The sequence below is a fragment of the Microcaecilia unicolor genome, chromosome 3 (genome assembly GCF_901765095.1).
Source record: "Microcaecilia unicolor chromosome 3, aMicUni1.1, whole genome shotgun sequence".
In the NCBI taxonomy this organism is placed as follows: domain Eukaryota; kingdom Metazoa; phylum Chordata; class Amphibia; order Gymnophiona; family Siphonopidae; genus Microcaecilia; species Microcaecilia unicolor.
Genome location: NC_044033.1, coordinates 259,037,114 through 259,063,241, shown reverse-complemented (window position 1 = coordinate 259,063,241; position 26,128 = coordinate 259,037,114). Strand labels below are relative to the sequence as shown.

Here is a 26,128-nt window from a genome sequence, read left to right as displayed (position 1 = left end):
ACATACTCTTGACATTTATGTACCTCAACATATATTTTGTTGGCCCTTTACAAAATAGTTGTAAACCCTTGGCACTTTGCATACGTGAGCACAAAATAGACACCTTTTTATTCTCTAGTCTTCCAAAGCTCAGTCACTGTTTTCAACGCTTCTCCCCCTTCATTTCCTCCCCCAAGACAAGAATATGTAAGAAGTAGTTAAGATCTGGCATAGAAAGAAATAGCTGGTTTTGTAAACCAAATTCTCAGAAAGCCAAAACATATGGCTACATGATATCCATTTTTCTCTGTCTTATATGCCGGTGGCTTGTGTCTATACCTGATTCCATTTCTGTACTGCATCATATGCACCCATACACAAACTAAGCACACACAATGTCCCCCACAGATTGCAGTGTTCTCAATCTGCTTCCTTTGGCTCAGAACTCAGTTTCATGTAATCAGTGGAATCAGTTCAGCTGATGACATATTTTTGTCCTTATTTTCAAAGATTCCTTTCCTATTTGTTTTTCATTTTGTACTGAAGTCATAGATATATGTATATATATAATCGCATATATTGTCTAGTTTAAAGAAATTAGGTAATATGAATTATGTGCTTTGTTCAGATTTTCTTTTGATTTGGTGTTCAAGTAAAATGAAAATGGCAAGAACTGAGCCCTCAAAAAGTTAGGTGTTTGTTAACACAGGATACATCTTGCCTTCCACATGTCGTTTGCATTGTTGTAGTTCCAGGCTTTCCAGTTCAGAATGATCTGAGTCTGCCATGAAATATCAAATATCTATGATTTTTGACACTTGCAGTTTACAAAGTAGATGAACTTTGCTTATAGTCCCTCAGAATGACTGAGGCATAGGTAGCACTTGGAGGTGTGCAGAGCATGGACTCTGACACTGGAGAACTTGGCACAGAACTTCCGGATGCAACTGAATCTCGGAAAGGAGATGGAGGGGTCAGGGCTGGTGAGTCTTCCAGAGTTAACTTGCTTGGAACTAGCTCCTCCTCTGGATTTTCTGTGTTATCATACACATACTCTTGAATGAGGTTAAATTTTTCATTTTCTGCCTCCTCTGCTGGAGAGATGGGTTCTTCATTAAAAGAAGACATTTGAAGAGGAAGTACTTGTTGTTGGAGAAGTGGAGGCTGGTATGAGGGCCTTATGCCATTTCCTGGCCCAGACATATTGATTACTGAGCTGAAATCCGGGATACCTGTCGTCAGTTTATTGACCACACCATGCAACTGATCCATGATTGACCTCTGGGATGGGGGATTTTTGGGAAACTGGTCAGAAAAGTAGACATGGGCCTCTTCTGCAGGTTGAGGTGGAGGAGTTGCAGTCACTCGCCTATGTACCACCATGGAAGGACTGCTGGCCTGACTGAACCGCACTGGCTGGCTCTCCTCCTCTTCGACCACATTGTACAAAGTCTTAGTGCTGCTGATGTCTGAGAAGGTCAAGCTCTTGCCCTGGCCCTGGTAGCTTTTGGTTAGGGGTTTGATGACTGCTGTCTGATTGGATCCTACCTCCTTGTGCTTCACGTGTAATGACAGTCTGTGCCACATGTGTTGTCCCTTCTGTGCTTGTCTTCCACCTGGTTCAGACCATGACACAGACTTTCCATTAGAACTATGAATAAAATAAAGATGAATTTATTTGAATATAAAGCATGCATGATAATTTGTGTACGCAGAAAAATAGAATATGATAGCAGGTAACTACTGAAATGCCCACCTACCATATCCCTTCTCTCTTCCTTTTCAAGTATCACAGACTCTACGTGATCTTCTACTTCACCAGTACTTCCCTGACATTAATGATCCTGGATATGTGTACCATATCTTTTGAATTCTGTTAATTGTCCTACCTGTCACCTTCATTAGGAGGCTGCTCCATACATCCACTGCATCCACCACACTTTCTGTGAAGAAACATGCATATTACTCCTGAGTCTACTCCCTTTTCTATCATAACCACTTTGTTCTGGAACTTCATTAATACAATGAATTGCATAGAGCACTGTTTACCTAAGGAAAGAGAAGGTTTACAATGATTTTGCAAATCATTTTAATTTGAAAAAACACCAACGAATGATTTGAGATATGTGATATTGAAAAGAAAGGGTGGAATCAAATAAGACTCCAAGGGCTCTGTTTACTAAGCCGCACTGTAGGCGTGCTGGTGGTTTTAGTGTGCGCTAATGGTAGAAATACCCATATATTCCTATGGGTGTCTTTAGCATGCGCTAAAAATCCTAGCACACCTTAGTAAACAGGGTCTCAAGTATTTTAACAGCAGTGCTAATGGTAATTGGTGAATCTGCTATGGTGATTGGGATTAATGGTGTTTTGAGTGCCAGTGCGAGAAATTAGTAGGGCTTCTGTTTTTTCTGGATTTAATTTAAGGTTTTAATCAAACATCCAAACTGCTATAGAAGATAATTTATTATATCTGAATACTCTTGCGGATCAATCGCTGCAACAGTTTGTATATCGTCCGCATCTACAAAAGCTGTAAGTTCTAAAGATTGAACAAATGTGAGAAATGCCGCCATAAATGTATTGAATAAGGTGGGTGATAGCAACACAAAGTGTAACTCTCTCATCTCTTGTCTGGTGGGAGGGGGGCAGTGTCCCAAACTGGATAGTTTTGTGCACACCATGACAGTAATTAGAATGAGTGTTAGTCAGCGGAAGTGTTTTTCTTAGCCAAAGCAGCGAACCTACCAAACATCAAACCTTAAAAACATATAGCTGGATCTTTTTAATTCCGTAAGACATGATTATTACAGATGTCCATTCGCTAGCATGTGAAACTCAATTTAACACACATTAACCTATAAATTAACATATCAAAAACCAATTTGTGCATGTTAAAATATTCTGATACGCCTTAAAAATTAGTACAAATGTCTGAAATAAAACAAAAAGCATCTGAAAATTGAGAAAAAGGCCAAAAATCTGAAAAAGTAAAACATTTTCTCTATGCACATCTCTAATCAGTAGCAGCATTCTCCCTTACACCCTCAGAAAAATCCAATACTTACTGTTAGTATATTTACCTAATTTGAAAGGCTTTGTATGAATGGCTGGTAATTCTCAGTGAGAAGGGTTTTCCCTTATATACAAGGTCATCGTACAACGTACATGACTAATATTTGATCTGAAAGGCTTAAATACAGCTTATTTACAGAGCCCATGAAGGACCCCCCCACCCCACCCATTTCAAGTCCAAACTTCCAATTAGCTACCAAAACAGTGATATAGAAAACATGATGAGCTAAAAGTGAGCGAGGAAACCTCAGGGCATATTGGGGCCTCTCTACAGCAATTAGAGGTGACAAAACTTACTATTGGACAACTGGGATTGGCACAATGCATCTACTTTGTCTTGTCCTCGATTCTCAACTTCGGCAATCCAATTATGAGCACAAACTAACATGAAACCGGTTTCAACAGGGAATATTTGTGCCAAGGCCTCTCCTCTTTTCACTGGCATTTTTATATTCATCTCAGAGGAATTACAATGTGCCAGAAAATTACATAAACTTTTGTCAGCAATTGAATTGGGGGTTGGTTTGTTTGGTGATAACACTGTGATTGTGTACTGTCTCCTATACTAAAAGTCATTATTAAAATGGTTATACTTTCTTAGAAATTGGTCTTCTCCCCTTCCCTTGTAGTGGCAGAAAGTATAGGGCAATATCAAAGCAGTATTTTAAGCTGACATTTCTTTTCCAAAATGTTAAAAACCTTTATGCTCAGAAGAATCCACAGCCAAGCGGAGAACTCGAACTCCCCACGGGAAAACACAAGTGTAAGTGAGAGTCGGATGTTTGACCACGGATTTGAATTTCCGTGGTCAAACATCCCACTCTCACTTACACAAAAACCTTTATGCAGCAAATTTCAAAAATGTTTTGTGCATCTAAAATGGGTTTTTGAAAACGGCCCACCCCTAGATTCTATAGGGCCCAATGTGGGTTTACCACATGCTACTCTGAAGCTACTGCCGGCCCAATGCAGGCACTGATAGTAGTTCCAGCCCCAGTGTGCACCATTTCCCACATTAGGGAAAATAGGTCAGTATTTTTTAGCAAGCCACCAGTGGCGTACTAAGGGGGAGCGGTGGGGGCAGTCCGCCCCGGGTGCACACCGCTGGGGGGGGGGGGGGGGTGCCGCGTGTCTGTTGGCAACGCTCGTTCTCTGCTCCCTCTGGCCCCGGAACGGGTTATTTCCTGTAACGGGGCAGAGGGAGCAGGGAACGAGCGTTGCTGACAGACGCACGCCACCCCCCCCCAGCAGGTAAAGATGCACCGTGGGGGGGGGGGGTGTCATTTCGCCGGGGGGGGGGGGGAGCTGCCCCTTTCACGTCCCCTGCCCCGCCCCTTCCACGCCCTCACCCCGCCCCTGGTGCATATTCCCCTCCTCCCCCAATCACCTTGCCTCCCCCTGTCATCTCCACTCCCCCCGTCACCTCCCCTCCCCTTACTCTACTATCCCTGGTGGTCTAGAGGTACCTCTTTGGGGCAGGAAAGAGCCCCCTCTTTCCTGCTCGGAGCGCTGCTGACAGCTGCCCTGCATCCTGTGGTGAGTCCAGCTCTCGGTGTTTCAAAATGGCCACCGAGAGTTGAAGTCTCGCGAGGCTGCTTCAACTCTCAGCGGCCATTTTGAAACGCCGAGAGCCGGACTCACAGTATGCAGGGCACCTAGCAGCAGCGCTCCGGGCAGGAAAGAGGGGGCTCTTTCCTGTCCCGAAGACGAAGAGGTACCTCTAGACCACCAGGGATAGCAGAGTAAGGGGAGGGGAGTCCCGTGCCCGCCCCCGCCAGCCAGCCCGTTTGTGTCCGTCGTTTCGCCGGGGGGGGGGGGGGGGGGGAGTTGCGCTGCACCCGGGGGAGGGTGCATCGGCGATCCGCCCCGGGTGTCAGCCCCCCTAGGAACGCCATTGCACGGCACTAACCCAGTGGTAGTCAGGCAGCACCACACACAATATGGTTACCCCAGGGTTAGCGTGGGAGCCCTTACCGCCACCTCAATTGATGGTGTTAAGTGCTCCCCCCCCCCCCCCGCATGGACACGCAGTAAATGAAATCTTACCACATGACCACGTCTTTGTTTGGCCTTTTTACCGGCTGCGGTAAAAAGGAACTCAGCGTTCGGCTCTTTTTACCACAGCTTGGTAAAAGGACCCCTATATATGGCATCCAAAGTTGCATGCTGAAATTTGGGCGCATGCCTAAGTAGTGTGCACAACTTAATTAATCAACAAGCCCTTAACTAGTAATAATTGAGCACTAAGAACCAATTATTGCAGTTAATTCACATCAATTGGAATTTGTATGCTCAACTGGCTGTGCACTATTCTATAAGGTTTGGGGGCCAGATTCTATATAAGGCGCCTAAAAATTCCACACAGTAAACATTTCCGGCTAAGAGTATTCTAAAAGCAGCACCTAGATTTAGGTGTGGTGTATTGAATACGCTTATTTGATATCCCAGCACCTAAAAGTACGCACCTCCATTTACACAAATAAAAATGTTACGTAAATCCCTGCATGTAGACTTAAGCACACTGGGCCACATTCTATAACTACTACTACTACTACTACTACTACTTAACATTTCTAGAGCGCTACTAGGGTTACGCAGCGCTGTACAATTTAACAAAGAGAGACAGTCCCTGCTCAAAGAGCTTACAATTTAATAGACAAGTGAACGGTCGGTCCGATAGGGGCAGTCAAATTGGGACAGTCTGGATTCACTGAACGGTAAGGGTTAGGTGCCGAACGCAGCATTGAAGAGGTGGGCTTTAAGCAAAGACTTGAAGACGGGCAGGGAGGGGGCTTGGCGTAAGGGCTCAGGAAGGTTGTTCCAAGCATAGGGTGAGGCGAGGCAGAATGAGCGGAGCCTGGAATTGGCGGTGGTGGAGAAGGGTACTGAGAGGAGGGATTTATCCTGTGAACGGAGGTTACGGGCGGGAACGTAAGGGGAGATGAGGGTAGAAAGATAGTGAGGGGCAGCAGACTGAGTGCATTTGTAGGTAAGAAGGAGAAGCTTGAATTGAATGCGGTATCTGATCGGAAGCCAGTGAAGTGACCTGAGGAGAGGGGTGATATGAGTATATCGGTTTTGGCGGAATATGAGACGTGCAGCAGAGTTCTGAACTGATTGAAGGGGGGATAGATGGCTAAGTGGGAGGCCGGTGAGGAGTAAGATGCAGTAGTCCAGGCAAGAGGTAATGATGAGCGTGGGCGAGAGTTCGGGTGGTGTGGTGTTCTACGGGCATAAATTTTAAAATGCCCACGAAATGCTCATTTCCCCACCCTTAACCATGCCCCTTTGAACTGCACATATTAGAGTTTAGGTGCAGTTCATTACAGAATATGCTTAGCAAGTTTTGCACGTAAATTCTGATTATTTATTGCATTTGTACCCCACATTTTCCCACCTAATTGCAGTTTCAATGTGGCTTACCTAGTACTGTCAAAGGTGTTTGCCCAGTCAGTTGATAACAAGTACAAGGCTGAAATGTGATCGTATGAGGTATATGTGGAGGGTCGGGAAGGATGAAGATTGCGTGTTGTCCAGTACAATCAAAGTCATGCTGTGTTGCTACTACTACTACTTAACATTTCTAGAGCGCTACTAGGGTTACGCAGCGCTGTACAGTTTAACAAAGAAGGACAGTCCCTGCTCGAAGAGCTTACCATCTAAAGGACGAAATGTCAAGTTGGGGCAGTCAAGATTTCCTGAATAGAGGTGTAGTGGTTAGGTGCCAAAGGCGACATTGAAGAGGTGGGCTTTGAGCAAGGATTTGAAGATGAGCAGGGAGGGGGCCTGGCGTATGGGCTCAGGGAGTTTATTCCAAGCATAGGGTGAGGCGAGGCAGAAAGGGTGAAGAGGTTTACGTGGGGTCGTTGGGGTAGGCCTTTTTGAAGAGGTTGGTTTTGTCAATTAATGCTCATTATTACTTGTTAAGTGCTGTTATCAACGTTGATTTGCTTGTTAAGTCAATTAAGTTACGCACGTTTGTTATGGAATATGCTTAGATTTCAGCACGGAAATCTAGGCGCACTATATAGAATCTGGCAGTTGGTGCCTAACTCTCATAGCACATATCTGAAAAGGGGGCATGGCCAGGGACATTTCATAAAGTTGCATCCAGAATTACAGAATACACCCAAAGTGCGCCTAAGTTGGGCACCTGAATTTACACCTGCTTTTAGCAGGAGTAAATACAGCACCCAAAATTTAGGCGCTGGGTCTGCACTGAACACTATTCTATAAAGTGCACTCTCCATTTTTTTAGCACACAATTTTGGGTGCCATTTATTGAATTTCTTCCAGTATGTATCCTTTTACCCATGTGGTATAAGGGACCAGGTTGTAAAAGAAAGCTTGGGATAGACAAAGAACCTTATTTGCAAACATATTGGAAAAATGCCTGAAATCAAGCAGACCACAGTACTGTAGTACTGTGTTAGAAATGGAAGAAGGGTCTCACCACCTTCATCGTCCTTCCTCTGTTTCTAAACCCTCTTTCCAAATACAACAAGCCTGCTGCCAAATAAGTCAACTTTTAAAGGGATGTTTCTTTATTCCAAAATATAGGATGGTAGAGTGCCAAGTTAAAAGCAAGGACCCTTCAGGTAGTATTTTCAGAAATCTTACATCAGAAAGAGGAAGGAGAATGAGAAATTTAATGCATGTCTCTAAGCAGAGCAAAGGAAGGATTGTAGGTTTTTGCTACCCTATAAGAAAAATGTGCATTGCTGGATTGAATTTGAAGTGAAAGTAGAACCATGTGATAGAGAGAGTATGATTAGTTGGCTGGAGGACTGATTAAACTAAAGGAGTTGGGAAGGGGAGGAAATGAGAGAAAGAGGTCATGAGGAGGGAGAATGGTGAAGAGAGAAAAAAGAAGTGATCTGGAGAATGAGATTTTCATTAACCATAGGTAAAGCCAAAAGCAGCAAAACCCCAATCAATTTGGACTAAACTGGATGAATTTATCACTGAATCTTTCTTTTTTTAAAAAACTTTTTTTATTTATATCCATTTAAATTTTTACAAGCGATAAAACAACTTGTTGGAAATACAGAGAAAATAATATATAGGAATTATTTCAGTCAGGCAATTCTATTCTCTTACAGAGTGAAACAAGACAAGGAGATCAATTAAACAATAAACAGAAAAAACCGTGGTATTAACCTGATTATCCCCAGATATTACTCGCCTAATTCATTATTCCACATTGATCATCTGGTTGGCTTCTTCAAGGCCAATACGGTGTAAAGTCAAATCATTTCATTGAAAACATATTTATTGTCCAATATTAGTTAAAAATAATACATCTGATTACATTCTTTCTCTTTTAAAAACCAGAAGTTATTTAACAATACATATACTTAAATCTCTAATTCAAATCCCACTGATTAAAGTAATCCCAGTTTTCACAGGCTTCACTCCTTTTAAAGTAATAATTGAGGAAATATTTCTGAGGAAAACTTTAGGAGTCATACCCGGAACTCTGGGAAAAACAATAATCTCGATATTAATCATCTATAATAATATTAATTTTATTATTCAAAGTTTCTGGTCTATTATCACTTTCAAAATCATAACCACTTCTTGCTCGTGTAGAATCATTTGTTATATCAATTTTTCACTCTCAAAGGGTTCAGTTAAATTGTCCATGGAACTCTCTAATAAAATTATATCTGAAACAAAATTATTTACTGTCACCGTTAGGTCCCAAAGCGCCTTCCAGATGGTATTCAATGTAACCTCCACGGGAGCCAAAAACTCCAAGTTGATTTCTCTTAGGTGTTTAGGAGTGGTTCTGCTGATTCGGGTTCTACTGTAAACGTCCTCCGTTTCAACATATGCCTCTAACTCACTCCTCCACTCCTTTGGACATGGTGGTTGAATAATTCGGGAGCGATGGAGTTGTTTTTTCCAGGTCCAAGAGCATTGACGCTCCTTCGCCAGCGCTAATCAAAGGACTCGCCAACCTTTTCATCTGTGGGCAGTTTGTCGCACAGCGGTCCCGCACTTGCTGCTCAGGGGACAAAATGCTGGCCATTGGCGGCTGACTGCCGGTTGACCCCTTCCTTTCAGTTAAGGTAACTGCAATTGCATAGAGGAAATTTACGTAAAGAAGACGAAACTTCAGAGGGCAGCTGGGCCGTTGGGCATACAAACTTCAGGTTGCCCTCTTACCACTTTCCCAGTTTGGGACACTCTTTGTCTGGTTTCTCCTCAGAGGCCTGTCTGCTATGGGTAACCCTTCAGCATAGCCCTCTGAGTCATTGAAACACAGAAGCCCCTCCACCACTACAAGGTGGTGTCCCTTCGGAGGGGACATGAATCTTGCTTTATAGAAAGGGCAGCAAATGCAGCCTGCCTTCCTGGGTTGGTGACAGAGGCTAAAATAGGAAAGTACAGATAAGTAGAAAAGAAAGGAGAGCCAAAGATCAACTGAGGTAAATTGGGCAGACTAGATGAACCTTATAGTCCTTATTTGGCAACATATTCCATGTTTCTTTGTTTCCAATAAAGTAGGTCTTAAGGCAGAATTAATAGTAATGGTTATGACTTTGATAAAGTTATGATTTAGAGCTAGGTTTACAGCTATGGACAAAATTAAGCTAACAGCAGCTAGGTTTAGAAATGGGATTAAGATGAGTTTTATATTAGGTGTAGGATTAGTACTAAAGATAAGAGGTAGGTTAAGTATAGAGGAAGGGGTCAATACATAACTGAGACACTTAATCATAAGACACTTCATTATCTGACACGTTATCACAGAGTGTCACGATTGTGGTTGTGACCCCTCTCAGGCTCACCTTATTTCTGGCGGTCAGCTTCTGAGCTGGCTTCTGTCTGTTCTTTCTGAGTTAGTTCTGTCTCTGTGTGCTGGCTGCTTCCAGCATGGCTCTGATTACTCCACTATACTGCACCTGTGTGTGTTAAGCCTCTCTGTGCTTCAGTATGCTTTCTGCTTGTGTTTTGGTTTGTGTTCCTCTTGACCTCTGGTGGCCAGACCTGGTGGCTGCATGGGATTGTCTGTGTGCATTATTCACCCCAGGAAAAAACCTGATTATAACCCTATGAATAGCACTCTGCAAGCCAGAACCCCCACAACCACCACCACCATACTTAGCCCACAGAGCTCATGTTTTTTTTAAAACATGGGCAAAAGAATTTGGATATTCAGAGGCAGTATCTGAATCGTGGTTGTCTCTGAATATCCAGATAGAGTGGTGAGGTGCTCTCCATATAGCTAATCCAACTTTTTACAGTCTTAAGTTATTCAGATAGTGAAAATCGCTGCTATTGAGATAGGATGTGTCAGCACACCAACTTTACCCCTGGACTGCCACAGCACTATCTGGATAGCAGCAAAGTGGTCTGTAAAGATATTCTGTTGCACTATTCGGATAATAAACCAGAACAGCAAAACAGTGGTGGCACGTAAAGCACACAAAGCTTCTTTTGGGTGCAATAATACGCTTTATTTGAAATAACACAAGACTCGACATAGGTCGTGTTTCAGCCAAGAGGCCTGCATCAGGAGTCTAAAAATATAAATATAAAGTAAATAAACAAAAACTTAAAGCATAATACACAACATACAGTATAAATAAATATAAAAAAGTTCCAATGTTAAAGCCAGATATACTAAAATATATAAATTAGATGATCACGTACAAAACATATCAATATTTTTGCTATATCTAACAATATCAAGTACCTCCACAGACATGTTTGTATACAGTATATATCTGAACTACAATAACTCCATCACAGGATAATATTGTAAATAAAAATATATAGACATATCAATTATGTATATTATAAAGAAACCCCAAATTCTATATATAGTACCTTAAGTTGTGTGCGCTAATTTGGTCACATGGCCAATTGATTAACAAGCCAATCAGCGCCAATAATTTGTTCTTGACAACCAATTAGCAGCACTAATTGGCTTTAATTAGAATATACACGCATAATTTTCTAGGTGTATTCTACAATGTGGTGCGCATAAATTCTAATGCATGCAGTTGAAAAGGGGATATGTCCGTAGACAAGGAATGGGCGGGTTGTGGGCATTTAAAAAAGCTATGGACACTATTATGGAATATACTTGATCTGCACCTAACTTAGGCACAGGTATTTAGGCCTGGTTTTAGGTGGCCTAAATGAGAGCGCCTACATTTTAATAGCAACTAAATTTAGGCGTAATTTATAGAATCACGCTAACAGTGTAGTATTTTGACGTTAGTTTTAAGGTGCCATTTATAGAATTTGGCCCAAAGTGTATAGGGAAGGTACTACAAAATACCATACAAATAGTAACTACCACATCTAAAACAATAAAAACTGAAAAAGCAGCTGCATAAATAATAATAAAAATAATAAATTAAATCAATACCAGACAGGGCAAGAATCAATTATTGTCATGTCCCCTACCTCAACGCAAGCGGCGTCCTCGGGCTGTGCAGGGTCCCGTCGGCATGCACACTTGACTGGCACTGCCTGAGTCATGTGTGTGTAGTCCTCTCTGGGTTCGTTCAGAGAGTGGTGGTTGCAGGCTCCTTAATTGCTTTGCTTCCATGCACCTGTTTCTGCTCTCTCTCTCTCTGCCTGGATTCCAAGCTCCTTGATTGCTTTGCTTCCACCTACCTGGTTTTGCTCTTCCTCTGCCTGGCTTCCCTTGCTTCTCTCCTATTGGTCTTCCGGTTCCTCCTTCCCTTGCTCTTGTCCTATGGCTGTGCCCCTTCTCCCTGCTGATGTCAGACGCCAGCACTTTATCAGCTGAGCTCTCTCTGGACTCCATGCTTCGGCTTCTACTTTGGTAGGTGTTTCTAACTCTATAGTCTACTTCTTATCTACTGGTCCCTCGTTGCTGACTTTGCCTGTACCTGGATTACCCTTCTGCCTGCCGCCTGCCTACTGACTTTCGCCTGTACCTGGATTACTCTCTTGCCTGCCTGGCCTACTGACTTTCGCCTGTACCTGGATTACTCTCTTGCCTGCCGCCTGCCTACTGACATGCCTGTACCTGCCTACTGACTGCTGCTTGTACCTTGATTACTCTCTTGACCTGCTGCCTGCCTGGATGATGCATTCATCACCCCGCTTCCAGCTCCGTCCCGTAAGTCCTGCAGGCCACCCGCACCTAGGGGCTCAACCTCTGGGGAATGGCGGTCAGCGCAGGTGAAACCTGGGGTTGTCCAGCCGCCAAGCAGAACCTGGCCCGAGTACCGGGCTCAGCAGCGCTCTACTTGGTACAAGAACTCAAAAGTCTGACAGTTCGCCGGACAAACCTGACCTGTCTGAGTTGGCCCAGGTTCTTCAGCAGCAACAGGCCCAGTTAAACCGTCTGTCCGGAGTTCTACAGGAGGTGAGTTTCAAGTCAACCCTTCAATCCCAACGACAGCCTCCTGCTGCATCGTCCGGATCCATGTTACCTACTCCAGGGTTGCAGCTTCCTGAGCCTCCCTGGTTCGACTGCATCCCTTCTGCTTGCCGAGGGTTCCTCAACCAATGTCTTATGCTGTTTGAAATGCAACCAGCAGCCTTTTCTATGGATAGACTCAAGATAACCTATATCATCTCTCTACTCTCCGGATCCACCTTGGCTTGGGCCTCTCCTCTCTGGGAGCAACGGGACCCTTTACTCACCGATCTTGGAGAATTTCTTCGCCACTTCCGGTTAGGTTTCGATGTGCCGGGATGGCCCTCCTCTGCATCTTGATTACTCTCTTGCCTGCTGCCTGCCTACTGACTTTCGCCTGCATCTGGATTACTCTCTTGCCTGCCGCCTGCCTACTGACTTTCGCCTGCATCTGGATTACTCTCTTGCCTGCCGCCTGCCTACTGACTTTCGCCTGTACCTTGATTACTGTCTTGCCTGCCGCCTGCCTGACCGATACATTCATCACCCCGCTTCCAGCTCTGTCCCGTAAGTCCTGCAGGCCGCCCGCACCTAGGGGCTCAACCTCTGGGGAACGGCAGTTAGTGCAGGTGAAACCTGGGGTTGTCCAGCTGCCAAGCAGAACCTGGCCTGAGTATTGGGCTCAGCAGCGCTCTACTTGTATGCTTTAGAGCACAAAAAAGGTGGGGAGGGAAAATGAAAAGCAATAAAAAATCTGTCAAAATGCCACTTAGAAAATCACCAAGTAAAAAAATCTATTCCAAGATACAGAGAAATAGATCTACTGAATTGGAACTCTGTCAACCACTATAGGAATTTACATAGTTTAGATAGACAGTATGAAGAAATTGTGACCACTCAGAGCAATGCAATTCATTCTGAAGAGAAAAGCAATTTGCTGCATACGTACACATGCATTTAAATGAAAACGAGAGAACCACCAATGAAAACATGTGTATAACAAACACTAAAAAAAAAGACAAACACCAAGGGAACAGACCAACAAGTCAAAGCAATCCTATTGTGCTCACACTAGCATTATAGTCTCAACACAGCTTCTAAAATTGCAGAGCGTACAACGGGCTGCAAAAAAAAAAAAAAACAGAGCAAATAAAAAAACTTATCCCAATGGCATCTAAAAAGCTGTATCAGAAAGATATTCACTTTGAGAAAAGAGAACATTCATGTAGATGAAAATTCAGACTTGAAACTAGGCCTACTAAATGCCAGATCTATTTGTAATAAGACACTACTGAAATATGACCTAATTATGCAGCATAATTTCAACCAACATGTTCTGTGTTATAGAATCATGGCTTCTAAAATCGGACTTAGTAGTGGTTATACAATGCTGCCCTAAAGAATATAAATGGGAATGGTCATGCAGGTCATACAAAAGAGGAGGAGGAGTGGTAATATTAAAAAAGAAAAAGAATCCACTTTCACTTAAACTGCTTGATGCAGAATCATCCGAATTTGCAGAATTCCAAATCATAGAATGCACATCTGTAGCCTTTTGCTTATTCTATTGTCCTCCAGGAAAAATAACCGTTGACTTTACCAATTGATCTAAAGAAAGTATGCATATTAGGTGATTTTAATGTACCAGGTGAACTGTCTGTTGATGAGATATTGCCACAATAAAGATCTTGGAAAATAATACTAGAGCAATTGCAATTTAGACAAATCGTGAAAGACTATACACGTTCAGCAGGTCATATCTTAGATCTAGTATATTTATCACCTGACTTATTTCAATTATTGATTGTATCTCCTGTTGTTCAAGAAATTCCATGGTCAGATAATGCTTTAGTAATGTTCAAATTCTCAAGGAAAGATTTAAAGAATAAAAAAAAGACAGAGAAGTCAAAATGTTACAGACAAGGTCCAAATTTGAGCTGGCAGATCTAAAAGCTTGTCTAGCAGATAAATTCTCAGTCGATATGGACAAGAGTCAAAATGATATGGTCAGTGGCGTAGCTAGGTGGGGTGCCAGTGGAGCGGCCGCTCCCCCAAACGGAGTTCTGCCGACGCCTATTTTGTTTTTTTGTTTTGTTGCAGTGAAAATGTGTGCCGGTGGAAGGCCGCTCTCGCTCCCCCCCCCGTGCCATCAATTTACCTCATCCTGGCTCCGCTTCTGGATATGGTTGATAACTGGACTAAATCAGTAACAGATGCCTTAGATCAGATAACACCAAAAAAAAGACAGTAAAAGTGAAATGCTCAGGAGAGACCTGGTGATGGCTTACACCTGCACTAAAACAACTAAGAAAAGATCTAAGAGCTGCAGAAAGAATATGGAAAAAACAAAAACCAACCATAACCTGGAGATATATAAGATTAAAATGGCTGAATATAAATGATCATGGGAAGAAGAAAGGAATACATATTTCAAGGATAAGATTAAAGCTTCCCTAAATAAATCCAGAGAACTATTTCACATAGTGAACTACTTAATCGAGGGAAGGAAAGAAGAGTCAGCACAATATGTTGATCCTCAGGATCATGCAATCTGGCTACATCAGAAACTTAACACGAAAATCTCAGACTCAGAATCTGATGCTCTAGTTCTGCCCACATCAAGGGAAGAAGTAGCGGATAATGCTTGGAATTCATTCCACATGGTAGATAGATGACAACATGAAAGAGAAACTGGTGAAGAGCCTATTGCCCATCAGAGCTCAGGAAGACCCCTGCTCTTCGATAATATTTAGATCAATGATGGAGATAATTACTCCTTTTTTTAAAAAATCTATTTAACAAATTGCTGTAGGAAGGTGTACTGGTAGACTTGCATAAAGAAGTAACTCTTAAACCATTACTAAAAAAAATCATCACTTAGCAGGGTTTAAAAAGGGGTTAGACGGTTTCCTAAAGAATAAGTCCGTAAACCACTACTAAATGGACTTGGGAAAAATCCACAATTCCAGGAATAACATGTATAGAATGTTTGTACATTTGGGAAGCTTGCCAGGTGCCCTTGGCCTGGATTGGCCGCTGTCGTGGACAGGATGCTGGGCTCGATGGATCCTTGGTCTTTTCCCAGTGTGGCATTACTTATGTACTTATGATGTAAATATAATAAATAACTACAGACCAATTTAAGTTATACCATTCTTAGCAAAAATGAATGAGAATACTGTGTTGCACCAACTAATGGAGTTTGTAGAAGAAAATCATTTGTTAAATGACTTTCAATATGGCTTTAGACCGAACTATAGTATAGAACTTTTGCTGCTCTTGATGCTGAATGAATTAAGGATTGGCATGGACCAGAACACCAGTTTATGCATTATCACACTTGATATCGCATCAGCATTTGACAATGTTGACCATCAACTTATACTCAACAAGTTGTCAGACTTTGGCATTGGTGGGCAAGTCCTATCCTGGTTTCTCTCGTGCTTACAGAGAAGAAGGTTCCATGTTAAAATACAAGACACAGTTTCCACTAGGTTTCCAATCGGGTGATATACCACAAGGCTCAGCCCTCTTGGCAGTACTGTTTAACTTATTTATGGTGTCCCTAGGTGATGTTTTCCAAGATTTACATATGTCGTTTAGAATATAAACAGATAATGTACAATTCATTATCCCTGTTAACAAACAGGATCAGGACCTATCTGTACAACTAAAGGATGTGTTTGACAAAACTGTTGATTGGACGGGACAGGCTAAAATGTCTTTAATGTTGCAAAAAGAATAATGTATGTAGGTAAGACTCTGGACTCATCTCTACCAGCAATGTTTGAATATCAGGGTGAAAAAGTGATTGATGTTCCACTCAATGTGGAAACTAAAAAACATAAGACCTTTCTTTCCAAGGACTGTCTTCCGCAACCTGGTAAAATCAATGGTACTCAGTCATCTAGATTACTGCAATGCACTCTATGCCGGCTGCAAAGAGCAAATAATCAAGAAGCTTCAGACAGCTCAGAACACTGCAGCCAGACTCATATTCGGTAAAACAAAATATGAAAGTGCTAAACCCCTAAGAGAAAAGCTTCACTGGCTCCCACTTAGAGAACGCATCACATTCAAAATATGCACCCTAGTTCACAAAATCATTCATGGAGACGCCCCAGCCTACATATCAGACCTGATAAATTTACCATCCAGGAATGCTAAAAAATCATCCCGCACATTCCTCAATCTTCACTTCCCCAACTGTAAAGGTCTAAAATACAAACTAACGCATGCGCCAACCTTTTCCTACATGAGCACACAATTCTGGAACACGCTGCCGCACAACTTAAAAACGATCTTTGAACTACTGAACTTCCACAAACTACTGAAGACCCATCTCTTTAACAAGGCATATCACAAAGATCAACAAATGTGAACTCCTATACATATATCCAGTACTGTCTTATAATATTTGCTTGTCAAACTACTACCATGTTCTATCATTATCATGTTACCCAAGATCCTTCTGTTATACTAAATGTATATTTTCTTATGTATCTTTACTACTCATGATGTATTGTAAGCCACATTGAGCCTGCAAAGAGGTGGGAAAATGTGGGATACAAATGCAATAAATAAATAAATAAATTATGAAGCTCATGTCTATATTTTATGCCTTTTCCTAGATACCAGAATACTAGCACACATGCCTATGTGTGCACATATGTGCATAAAATCTAATATCCTGCTTCCGCTCTATTCTATAACATGGGGCCTTATTCTATAAAGGTTATGCTCCAAAATTTATGCTCCTAAAATTTATCTTCCTAAATTCATGAGCATATTTTATGCTCCTAAATTACAAGTGTAATCTATTGTGGAGCATAGACTAGGCTTGTAATTTAGGAGTGTAATTTTATACAAATGAATATGCTAATATGGTGGAAGGAAGGAAGGAAGAAAGGAAGGAAGGAAGGAAGAGCTGGCTTTTTTTGCGAATAACCATAATGAATATGTATGAGATATCTCATACATATTCATTATGGTTATTCCCCAAAAAGCCAGCTGTTTCTCTCTTCCTTCCTTCTTTCCTCCTTATCCAGAACTCCCTCTTCCCCACCCCCTTTCCCATACCATGCCAGTGTAGACCTTAGAAATGAATAAGCTCTATATGTAGATCATTCAAGAGGTAGTGTGTCATGATTTAGGCTCTAAAACCCTTTCTGATGTTTTGGTGCCACCTCAGTAAGGCCAACACACAATCTCTTCACTGCAAAATAATATAGACAAACTTGTGCAAAAACACACTCATAACCTTACCAAACCATAACAGCACTAATTCCAAGGTCAGGACGAGCTACACCTTATGCGTGGAAAGGCAGGACTGTAATTACACCGGGCTCTAAAACACCAGTACACTACCTAGTGACAACAAAACAAAACAAAAAGGGCTGCAAATACTACACACTAGCAGAATACTGCACCTTGATCACACATGAAAAACACATGACACAACAAATATGACACGAGGAACTAGAAATAAAAAAAAAAATAAGAAGGCAAAATACTGAACTGGAAAGTTACCTCAAGAAGTCAGACTCAGCATGCAGCAATATTAGAAAAATGGAAACTTACATGAAAAATATCACAGATGCACATTTCCAAAAGCTGACATGTTCCAATTAATAAATTCTGAATAAAATACTTTTTTCTACCTTTGTTGTCTGATCACTTAGTTTTTCTATTCGCTTTGGTCCTAGTGTCTTCTGTTTTATGCAGTGTCTTCTTTCCATTTGATATTTTTTCTCTCACCATGTCCACCATTCTTCTGTCCTCTTTTGCGTCCTGTCTAACATCTGTAGCCCTGTCCCTATCATTCCTCCAATTTCAGCATCTGCCCTCAAAGTGTTCCGATCCAGCCCTTAAATTCAGCAATTTTCCCTCTATCCATATCCAGCATTTCTCCTCATTCCCCTTCCCTCCATCCATGTGCATGTACTTCCTCTGTCTTCCCTCCCCTCCATCCATGTCCAGCATTTCTCCTCTCTCTCTTCCCCTTCATCCTTGTGCATCTCCTTCCTTTCTCTTTCCTTCATCCTTGTCCAACATTTCTCCTCTCTTCCCTGCCCTCCCCTCCATCCATGTCCAGCATTTCTCCTCTCTCTCTTCCCCTTCATCCTTGTGCATCTCCTTCCTTTCTCTTTCCTTCATCCTTGTCCAACATTTCTCCTCTCTTCCCTGCCCTCCACTCCATCCATGTCCAGCATTTCTCCTCTCTTCCCTCCCCTCCATCCATGTGCATCGCCTTCCTGACTTGCCTCCCCTCCATCCATCCATGTCCAGCAACTCTCCATTCTCCCCTGCCCTCTCCTCCAGCCACCCATATTTAGCTAATTTTCTCTCTTCCCTGCCCCATCCATTCATCCATCCATGTTCAGCAATTCTCCTCTCTCCCCTGCCCTCCCCTCCATCCATGTCCAGGAACTCTCCATTCTCTCCTGCCCTCTCCTCCATCCACCTATATCCAGCAAATTTCCTCTCTCCCCTGCCCCCATTCATCAATCCATGTCCAGCAATTCTCCTCTCCTCTCCTCTCCTCTCCTCTCCTCTCCCCTGCCCTCTCCTCCTTCCATCATCCATGTCCAGCAATTTTGCTCTCTCCCTTGCCCTCCCCTCCATCCATCCATGTCCAGCAATTCTGCTCTCTCCCCTGCCCTCCCCTCCTCTCCATGTTCAGCAATCTCTTCTTTCCCCATGCCCTCCCCTCCATCCATGTCCAGCGATCTCTTCTCTCCCCCTGCCCTCCCCTCCCATCCATGTCCAGCGATCTTTTCTCTCTCCTTGCCCTCCCCTCCCATCCATGTCCAGCGATCTCTTCTCTCCCCCTGCCCTCCCCTCCCATCCATGTCCAGCGATCTCTTCTCTCCCCTTGCCCTCCCCTCCCATCCATGTCCAGCAATCTCTTCTCTCCCCCTGCCCTCCCCTCCCATCCATGTCCAGCAATCTCTTCTCTCCCCCTGCCCTACCCTCCTCTCCATGTCCAGCAATCTCTTCTCTCCCCTGCCCTCTTCTCCTCTTCACGTCCAGTGATCTCTTCTCTCCCCTCCATCCATCCATGTCTAGCAACTCTCCATTTTCCCTGCCCTCTCCTCCATCCACCCATATCCAGCAAATTTCCACTCTCCCCTGCACCCATTCATCCATCCATGTCCAGCAATTCTCCTCTCTCCTCTGCCCTTCTCTCCTGTCCAGCGATCTCTTCTCTCCCCCATGCCTTCCCCTCCTCTCCATGTCAAGCTATCTCTTCTCTCCCCTGCCCTCCCCTCCTCTCCATGTCCAGCGATCTCTTCTCTCTCCTTGCCCTCCCCTCCTCTCCATGTCCAGCGATCTCTTCTCTCCCCCTGCCCTCCCCTCCCATCCATGTCCAGTGATCTCTTCTGTCCCCCTGCCCTCCCCTCCTCTCCATGTTCAGCGATCTCTTCTCTCCCCCTGCCCTTCCCTTCCCTCCCCTCCTCTCCATGTCCAGTGATCTCTTCTCTCCCCCTGCCCTCCCCTTCTCTCCATGTCCAGTGATCTATTCTCTCCCCTCCATCCATCCATGTCCAGCAACTCTCCATTCTCCCCTGCCCTCTCCTCCATCCACCCATATCCAGCAAATTTCCTCTCTCCCCTGTCCCCATTCATCCATCCATGTCCAGCAATTCTCCTCTCTCCCCTGCCCTCCCCTCCTGTCCAGCAACCTCTTCTCTCTCCCTGCCCTTCCTTCCCATCCATGCCCAGTGATTCTCCCTGCCCTCCCTCAGCTCCCCGACAGCCCTCCTCTCCATTCCTTCCTGCGCAGCGACGACAGTGAAGAGGACAACACAGCAGGCTCGCCTCCAGCTTCTCCCTTCGCTCACACAGTGTCCCGCCTTCTGCGATGATGTATTTCCTGTTTCTGCGAGGGCAGGACACTGTGTAAGCTAAGGGAGAAGCTGGAGGCAAGCTCGCTGTGTTGTCTTCACTGCCGTCACTGTGCCTGAAAGTAAAAGGGTTAAATGCGTGAAGGGGGGGGAAGGAACGGATAGGAGAGCTGTCCGTCGTGGAGCTGAAGGCAGGAAGAAGGGACCGTCAGAGAGCTGCCTTGCACTGGTCCTGCGTTTGGCAATGCCCCCCTCGCCCCCCCAAACTACGCCCATGCCAAGATCTTTCAGCACTTACAAATAAATAGATGGAACCCTAGTCAAGAAAAATATCACTACTGAGATAGTCCAAAAGCAACAGAAAAATAATGAGATTTGAGTAGAGATGTTCATTTCTTAAAAGACGGTTCAGAACGGATAAAAGGGGGTAGATCATTCCAGAGCTTGGGACCAAGAAAGTACAAAGCAGTGTGTCATGTAGATTCTAGGTGGGCCAATTTGGGTGCAGCCTGGAAGAACTAAACGGTGAGACTGGCACATACTTTGAAGGTGGGCATACACATGGATTGAGTCTGGGCAGGGCTTTGCTTAAATGATAGACTACTACAATTTACATGTGTTTAGCAACTTTATGGTTGGCATAACTGCTCACACCTTAATTGTAAGCATGTATTTTACTTGATGTGCACCTATTCTATTTTATATAGGCATTTATAATCCGTCTTTAAACCATAAGATGCAAAGCGGAGAACAAAACAAGGTACTTCCCAATTGGAAGCAATTAAAAATATAACAGTGAAAATACGAAAAATGACAACATTTGTTCATCAAGATACTTGCCTGGTGAAAAAACGAAAAATGACAACATTTGTTCATCAAGATACTTGCCTGGTGAAAAAAATATGTCTTAAGCACCTTATGGAAAAGACTGTAAGAAATCATAGTTTGTATTTCAGTTGGGATACTATTCCAGATTCTACTAGTTTGAAAACTAAAATGCCCATTTCCAACATACCTTGAGAGCCATTCCCTTAACTTAGAGAGTATCCAATGATAAATTCAAACTACTTCTAAGATGATTTCTATGTAAAGTGGAGTAACCCACCTACTGATTCTGAATTCTGAACATGCAACTTTGAAATTAATCCTGGAATCAATTTTAAACCATTGCAACTTATTCAAAAGGGAACCTGCCACATGGAGTTTTCCCATATTAAAAATTAACCTTGCTGATGTATTTAGCAATAACTAAAGCTGCTTCCTTAATTGCATATTCATTGAGTAATATAAGGAATTACAGTAATTAAGGAGGGTGTGATAATGTGAACTAGTGGCCAGGCTTGGACCTTTCACAGACAAAGGCAGCAGACAGGATAAACCAAAAGGAAAGTCTTTATTGTGAACAAAAATTACCAAAAGTCTGTTCCTGTCACAGAAGCAGATTCACTTCACACAAAAAGAAACTTCATTGTCTTAGGTATCCTGAACTCTAGCTTCATTAACTCACACCTGCTAACATTCATAGTGACTGCTCCTAGCAGGCTTACGTCAGTACATCACTTGTAATCTACATACCTTCCACGGGACCCGATTCCAAATACTGCAATCCAGTGGCGTAGCCAGACTGCCAATTTTGGATGGGCCTGAACCTAAAGTGGGTGGGCACAAAATTTTCTCTCTATTCCCCCTTCCCCAGCAAAATTTAGTCACACTAATCAGATGCATTTGTCACATAGGGGTAAAGTGCTGCTTTTCAGTGCATCAGGTTTCAGAAAATATATTTAAAAGCCTAACACCCTTTTCAATGAGCTTTCAGAGGCCAAAACCTCCTGCCTCAGGTCAGCATAACGCTGTTATGGTATCCTCTCCTGACCTAAGGAAGGAAGTATTGGTCTCTGAAACTTTATTAACACAGGTACCATATTACTTTATCCTAAATTAAAATAAAATTATTTTCTTTACCTTTGTTGTATGGCCATTTACTTTTTCTCATTGTGTTGCTCCCAGTCTCTAGATTCTGCTTTCCTTCATCTTTCTCTTGCCAGGGTTTCCTGTCCATTCACCACCTATGGCTTTTCATCTTTTCCTCACCCTTGTTCTCCACATGCCCCTTCCTCTTATTCTCCAGTCTTTCCCTACTCTGTCCTCTCCCTCTTTCCATCCAGCAGCTCCCCTCTTTCTTTTGCATCCAGCGTCTCCTTTTTCTCCCTACCCTTCCATGCAGTGTCTTCCCTCTTTCTCTCCTCATCCTTCCACCCATCTACCCTTTCTCCTGATCCTTCCATCTAGTGTCTCTATCTCTCTACCCTTTTCTGTTCAGTCTCCCCCCCTCTCTCTCTCCACATCCTTCCAGTCTCTCCCCTTTCTCTCTGCATCCTTCCATCCATCTCCCCTCTTTCTCTCCCTATCCTCCCATGTCCAGCGGCTCTCTCCCTTCCCTCCTGTCCCTTCTTCCTCTCCCTCCCATGTCCCAGCGGCTCTCTCCCTTCCCTCCAGTCCCTTCTTCCTCTCCCTTCCATGTCCCAGCGGCTCTCTCCCTTCTTCCTCTCCCTCCCATGTCCCAGCTGCTCTCTCCCTTCCCTCCAGTCCCTTCTTCCTCTCCCTCCCATGTCCCAGCGGCTCTCTCCCTTCCCTCCAGTCCCTTCTTCCTCTCCCTCCCATGTCCCAGAAGCTCTCTCTCTTCCCTCCAGTCCCTTCTTCCTCTCCCTCCCATGTCCCAGCAGCTCTCTCCCTTCCCTCCAGTCCCTTCTTCCTCTCCCTCCCATATCCAGCAGCTCTCTCCCTTCCCTCCAGTCCCTTCTTCCTCTCCCTTCCATATCCAGCAGCTCTCTCCCTTCCCTCCAGTCCCTTCTTCCTCTCCCTCCCATATCCAGTAGCTCTCTCCCTTCCCTCCAGTCCCTTCATCCTCTCCCTCCCATATCCAGTAGCTCTCTCCCTTCCTTCCAGTCCCTTCTTCCTCTCCCTCCCATGTCCCAGCAACTCTCTCCCTTCCTTCCAGTCCCTTCTTCCTCTCCCTCCTATGTCCCAGCAACTCTCTCCCTTCCCTCCAGCCCCTTCCTCCTCTCCCTCCCATGTCCCAGCAGCTCAGCCATTTTTCTTCCTGGTCCGCCCATCCGCATCCTTCGCGCTGTCTCTATCCCTTTTGTCCCATGGAGGCAGCGCTTCCTTCCTGCCCTGTCTTCTCCCGAAGCTCCGCTGCCTCGGTCCCTCCCTGCAAGTAGAATCCTCCTTCGCCGGTTGCGCTGCGCTGCCATGCACATGGAGCTTCGCTCCTCCCCCTGCCGCGTTCATCCGGCCCTAAACAGGAAGTGCATCACAGAGGGCCAGATAGACGCGGCAGGGGGAGGAGCGTAGCTGCGTGTGCAATTGCATGGCAGCGCAGCGCGACCGGCGAAGGAGGATTCTACTTGCAGGGAGGGATCGATGCAGCGGAGCTTCGGGAGAAGACAGGGCAGGAAGGAAGCGCTGCCTCCGTGGGACAAAAGGGATAGAGACAGCAATGCGGATGGGCGGGCCTGGAGGGAAAATGGGTGGGCCTGGGCCCGTCCAGGCCCACCCGTGGCTACGCCCCTGCTGCAATCACAGATTAGGTAAATACTGCAAAATATAAACCTCCTACCTTGACCTGTCAGCCAACACTATGGTCACAGGAACTCCTTCCTCCTTAACCTCTTCCCTATGCCTCTGTATCAGAGTCTCTTGCTTGTTCTCTCTCACTCCTTGGACCTGGAGCCTCTGTATCGGGGCCTCCCTGATCTGTACTGCCCAAGGGCTTTTAGCTCCCTCATGGCCTGAGCCCCGCCCCTCTGACTCAGGCTCAGCCTCTGCAGCCTAACGCCACCTGCTGCTAGGTGACTGAAGCACACCAGTGAAGGAGTGTATCCTGCCCCTATGTCACTCCCTCACAGTGGGGTAATAAAATTGCTTGAGCCATTGTCCTAAAACTTGAGGGGCTTAAAGAAGATCAAATCACTCCCAATCTTATCAGATTGAGAAAGAACTGTTTGAATAATATATTCATCTGATCCTCAATAGTTAGCCTTGAGTCCAGTTTTATTCCAAGTACTCTAGACTTAGCTTCAAATCTCAGAGATTCCTGAGCTCAGGTCAATAGATTTTTCCAAAACCTGCTTTCCTTTATAGAATAGGAGCTATATAGGCATCCTTTAGGTGCCTAAACATAGGCACACTTATAGAATTGCTCTAATAAAGTATGCAAGTGCATATATAGATTGGTGATTGGGAGGTGGGGATAGTGCTGGGCAGACTTATACGGTCTGTGCCAGAGCCAGTGGTGGGTGGCGGGGCGGGTGGTTTAGAGGTGGGGATAGTGCTGGGCAGACTTATACGGTCTGTGCCCTGAAAAAGACAGGTACAAATCAAGGTAAGGTATACACAAAAAATGACACATGTGAGTTTATCTTGTTGGGCAGACTGGGTGGACCGTGCAGGTCTTTTTCTGCCATCATCTACTATGTTATTATATTATAACAAATTTATATACTGCAGCTACCTGCCAGGTTCAGAGTGGTTTACAATCGAATAAAAACGACCAAGACAGTTTCTTGGGAATTAGCAGAAAGGTTTTAAAAATTACCTCATCAGGAATTCATAAAAAGCATAGTTTTCAAACTCTTCTTAAAATTTATTAAAACATCCTCAAAGTTAATATGAAAAAGAAGAATTCCAAACCCTGGGAGCTTGTACTGCAAGTAATCTATCATGTAATTTGAATCTCTTTACTCCTCTAGTTGATGGAAGAACAAAAACCAATTATGACAAGGCCTTCTTTCTCTATTATTAGTTATAAATTCCAAATGATCTATAATATAAGCAGGGCATTCATCCCTTAATATCTTATATAATAGGCAAGAAAATTTGAACAGAATCCTCACCTCTATTGGTAACCAATGGAGTTAAACAAAGCAACATGAGATTCTATAGTTCTTCGTCAATGAAAAAATGAGTCTGACTGCAGTATTTTGTATAATTTGTGCTTTGCAAATTACTTGTTTGGAGGCACCCAAACATTTCAGATTACAATAATATAGTTTGGCTAAAAACAGTGCCTGCACCAGTAACCTGAACTGGTCAAAGTGAAAAACGTCCTGATGTGTCTCAAATTCCTTAGAAGGAAAAAAAGCTCTTTTAGTTTGGGCTTTAACTTGTGATTCTAAAGAAAGAGTTTGGTCTATATAAACCCCCAGTATTTTAACTTGTGGCGATAATGCATATCTTGTCTTATTTATAATGATATGATCTAGCTGTAGGTCAGGGTCATTATCCAGTAGTAGAAATTTAGTCTTATCGGTGTTTAGCTTCAGTCTATAATGTAGCATCCAGAAGCTAATTAGAGTTAGACACTTTTCCACTAAAGGCATTGTTTGAATTATAGAGGAATTAATGGGCATCAATACTGTGATGTCGTCAGCATAACTATAAGTAACAAAGCCTTCTCTAGCTAGTTCCAGACCCAGAGAATGTAAAAAAAAAATGTTGAGTTAATTCTAATAACTGCCTAACCCCTCCGTACCTGATCCCTGTACTCTTTGCTTTCTCCCGGTCTCTAAATCTTAAAAATTTCACCCCTTTTCTCTCTGAAGCCCACAGCTTCCCAACACAAGCTTTTCTCCTTCTGAAATTCAACTAGACACATTACATGATAATTGTCTCGCTCCTAATTAATCTTTATGGGTTACATTTGTATAATAATTTGTACCTGAATACTTTGTTCTTATTGTTATATGCATAACAAATCGATAAGTCCAAACTACTGATTTCTTGAATACTTCTTAAACAAAAAGACTATCTCCATGTTTTACCTGTGGCAAGGGCTTTATCATCATTCCAACAGGGCAACAATGCCCAAAGTACT

The 26,128-nt window shown here is 43.7% G+C and overlaps 1 protein-coding gene across 1 annotated transcript in view; it reads right to left on the bottom strand.

Annotated features, from left to right (window-relative positions):
• Positions 1–804: 804 nt before the first annotated feature.
• GRM1 (glutamate metabotropic receptor 1) overlaps positions 805–26,128 on the bottom strand; it is a 676,880-nt gene continuing 651,556 nt past the window's right edge. The window contains exon 8 of the mRNA XM_030198032.1: positions 805–1,630. Coding sequence (XP_030053892.1) covers positions 805–1,630 — 826 coding nt within the window. The remainder of the gene's footprint in view (positions 1,631–26,128) is intronic.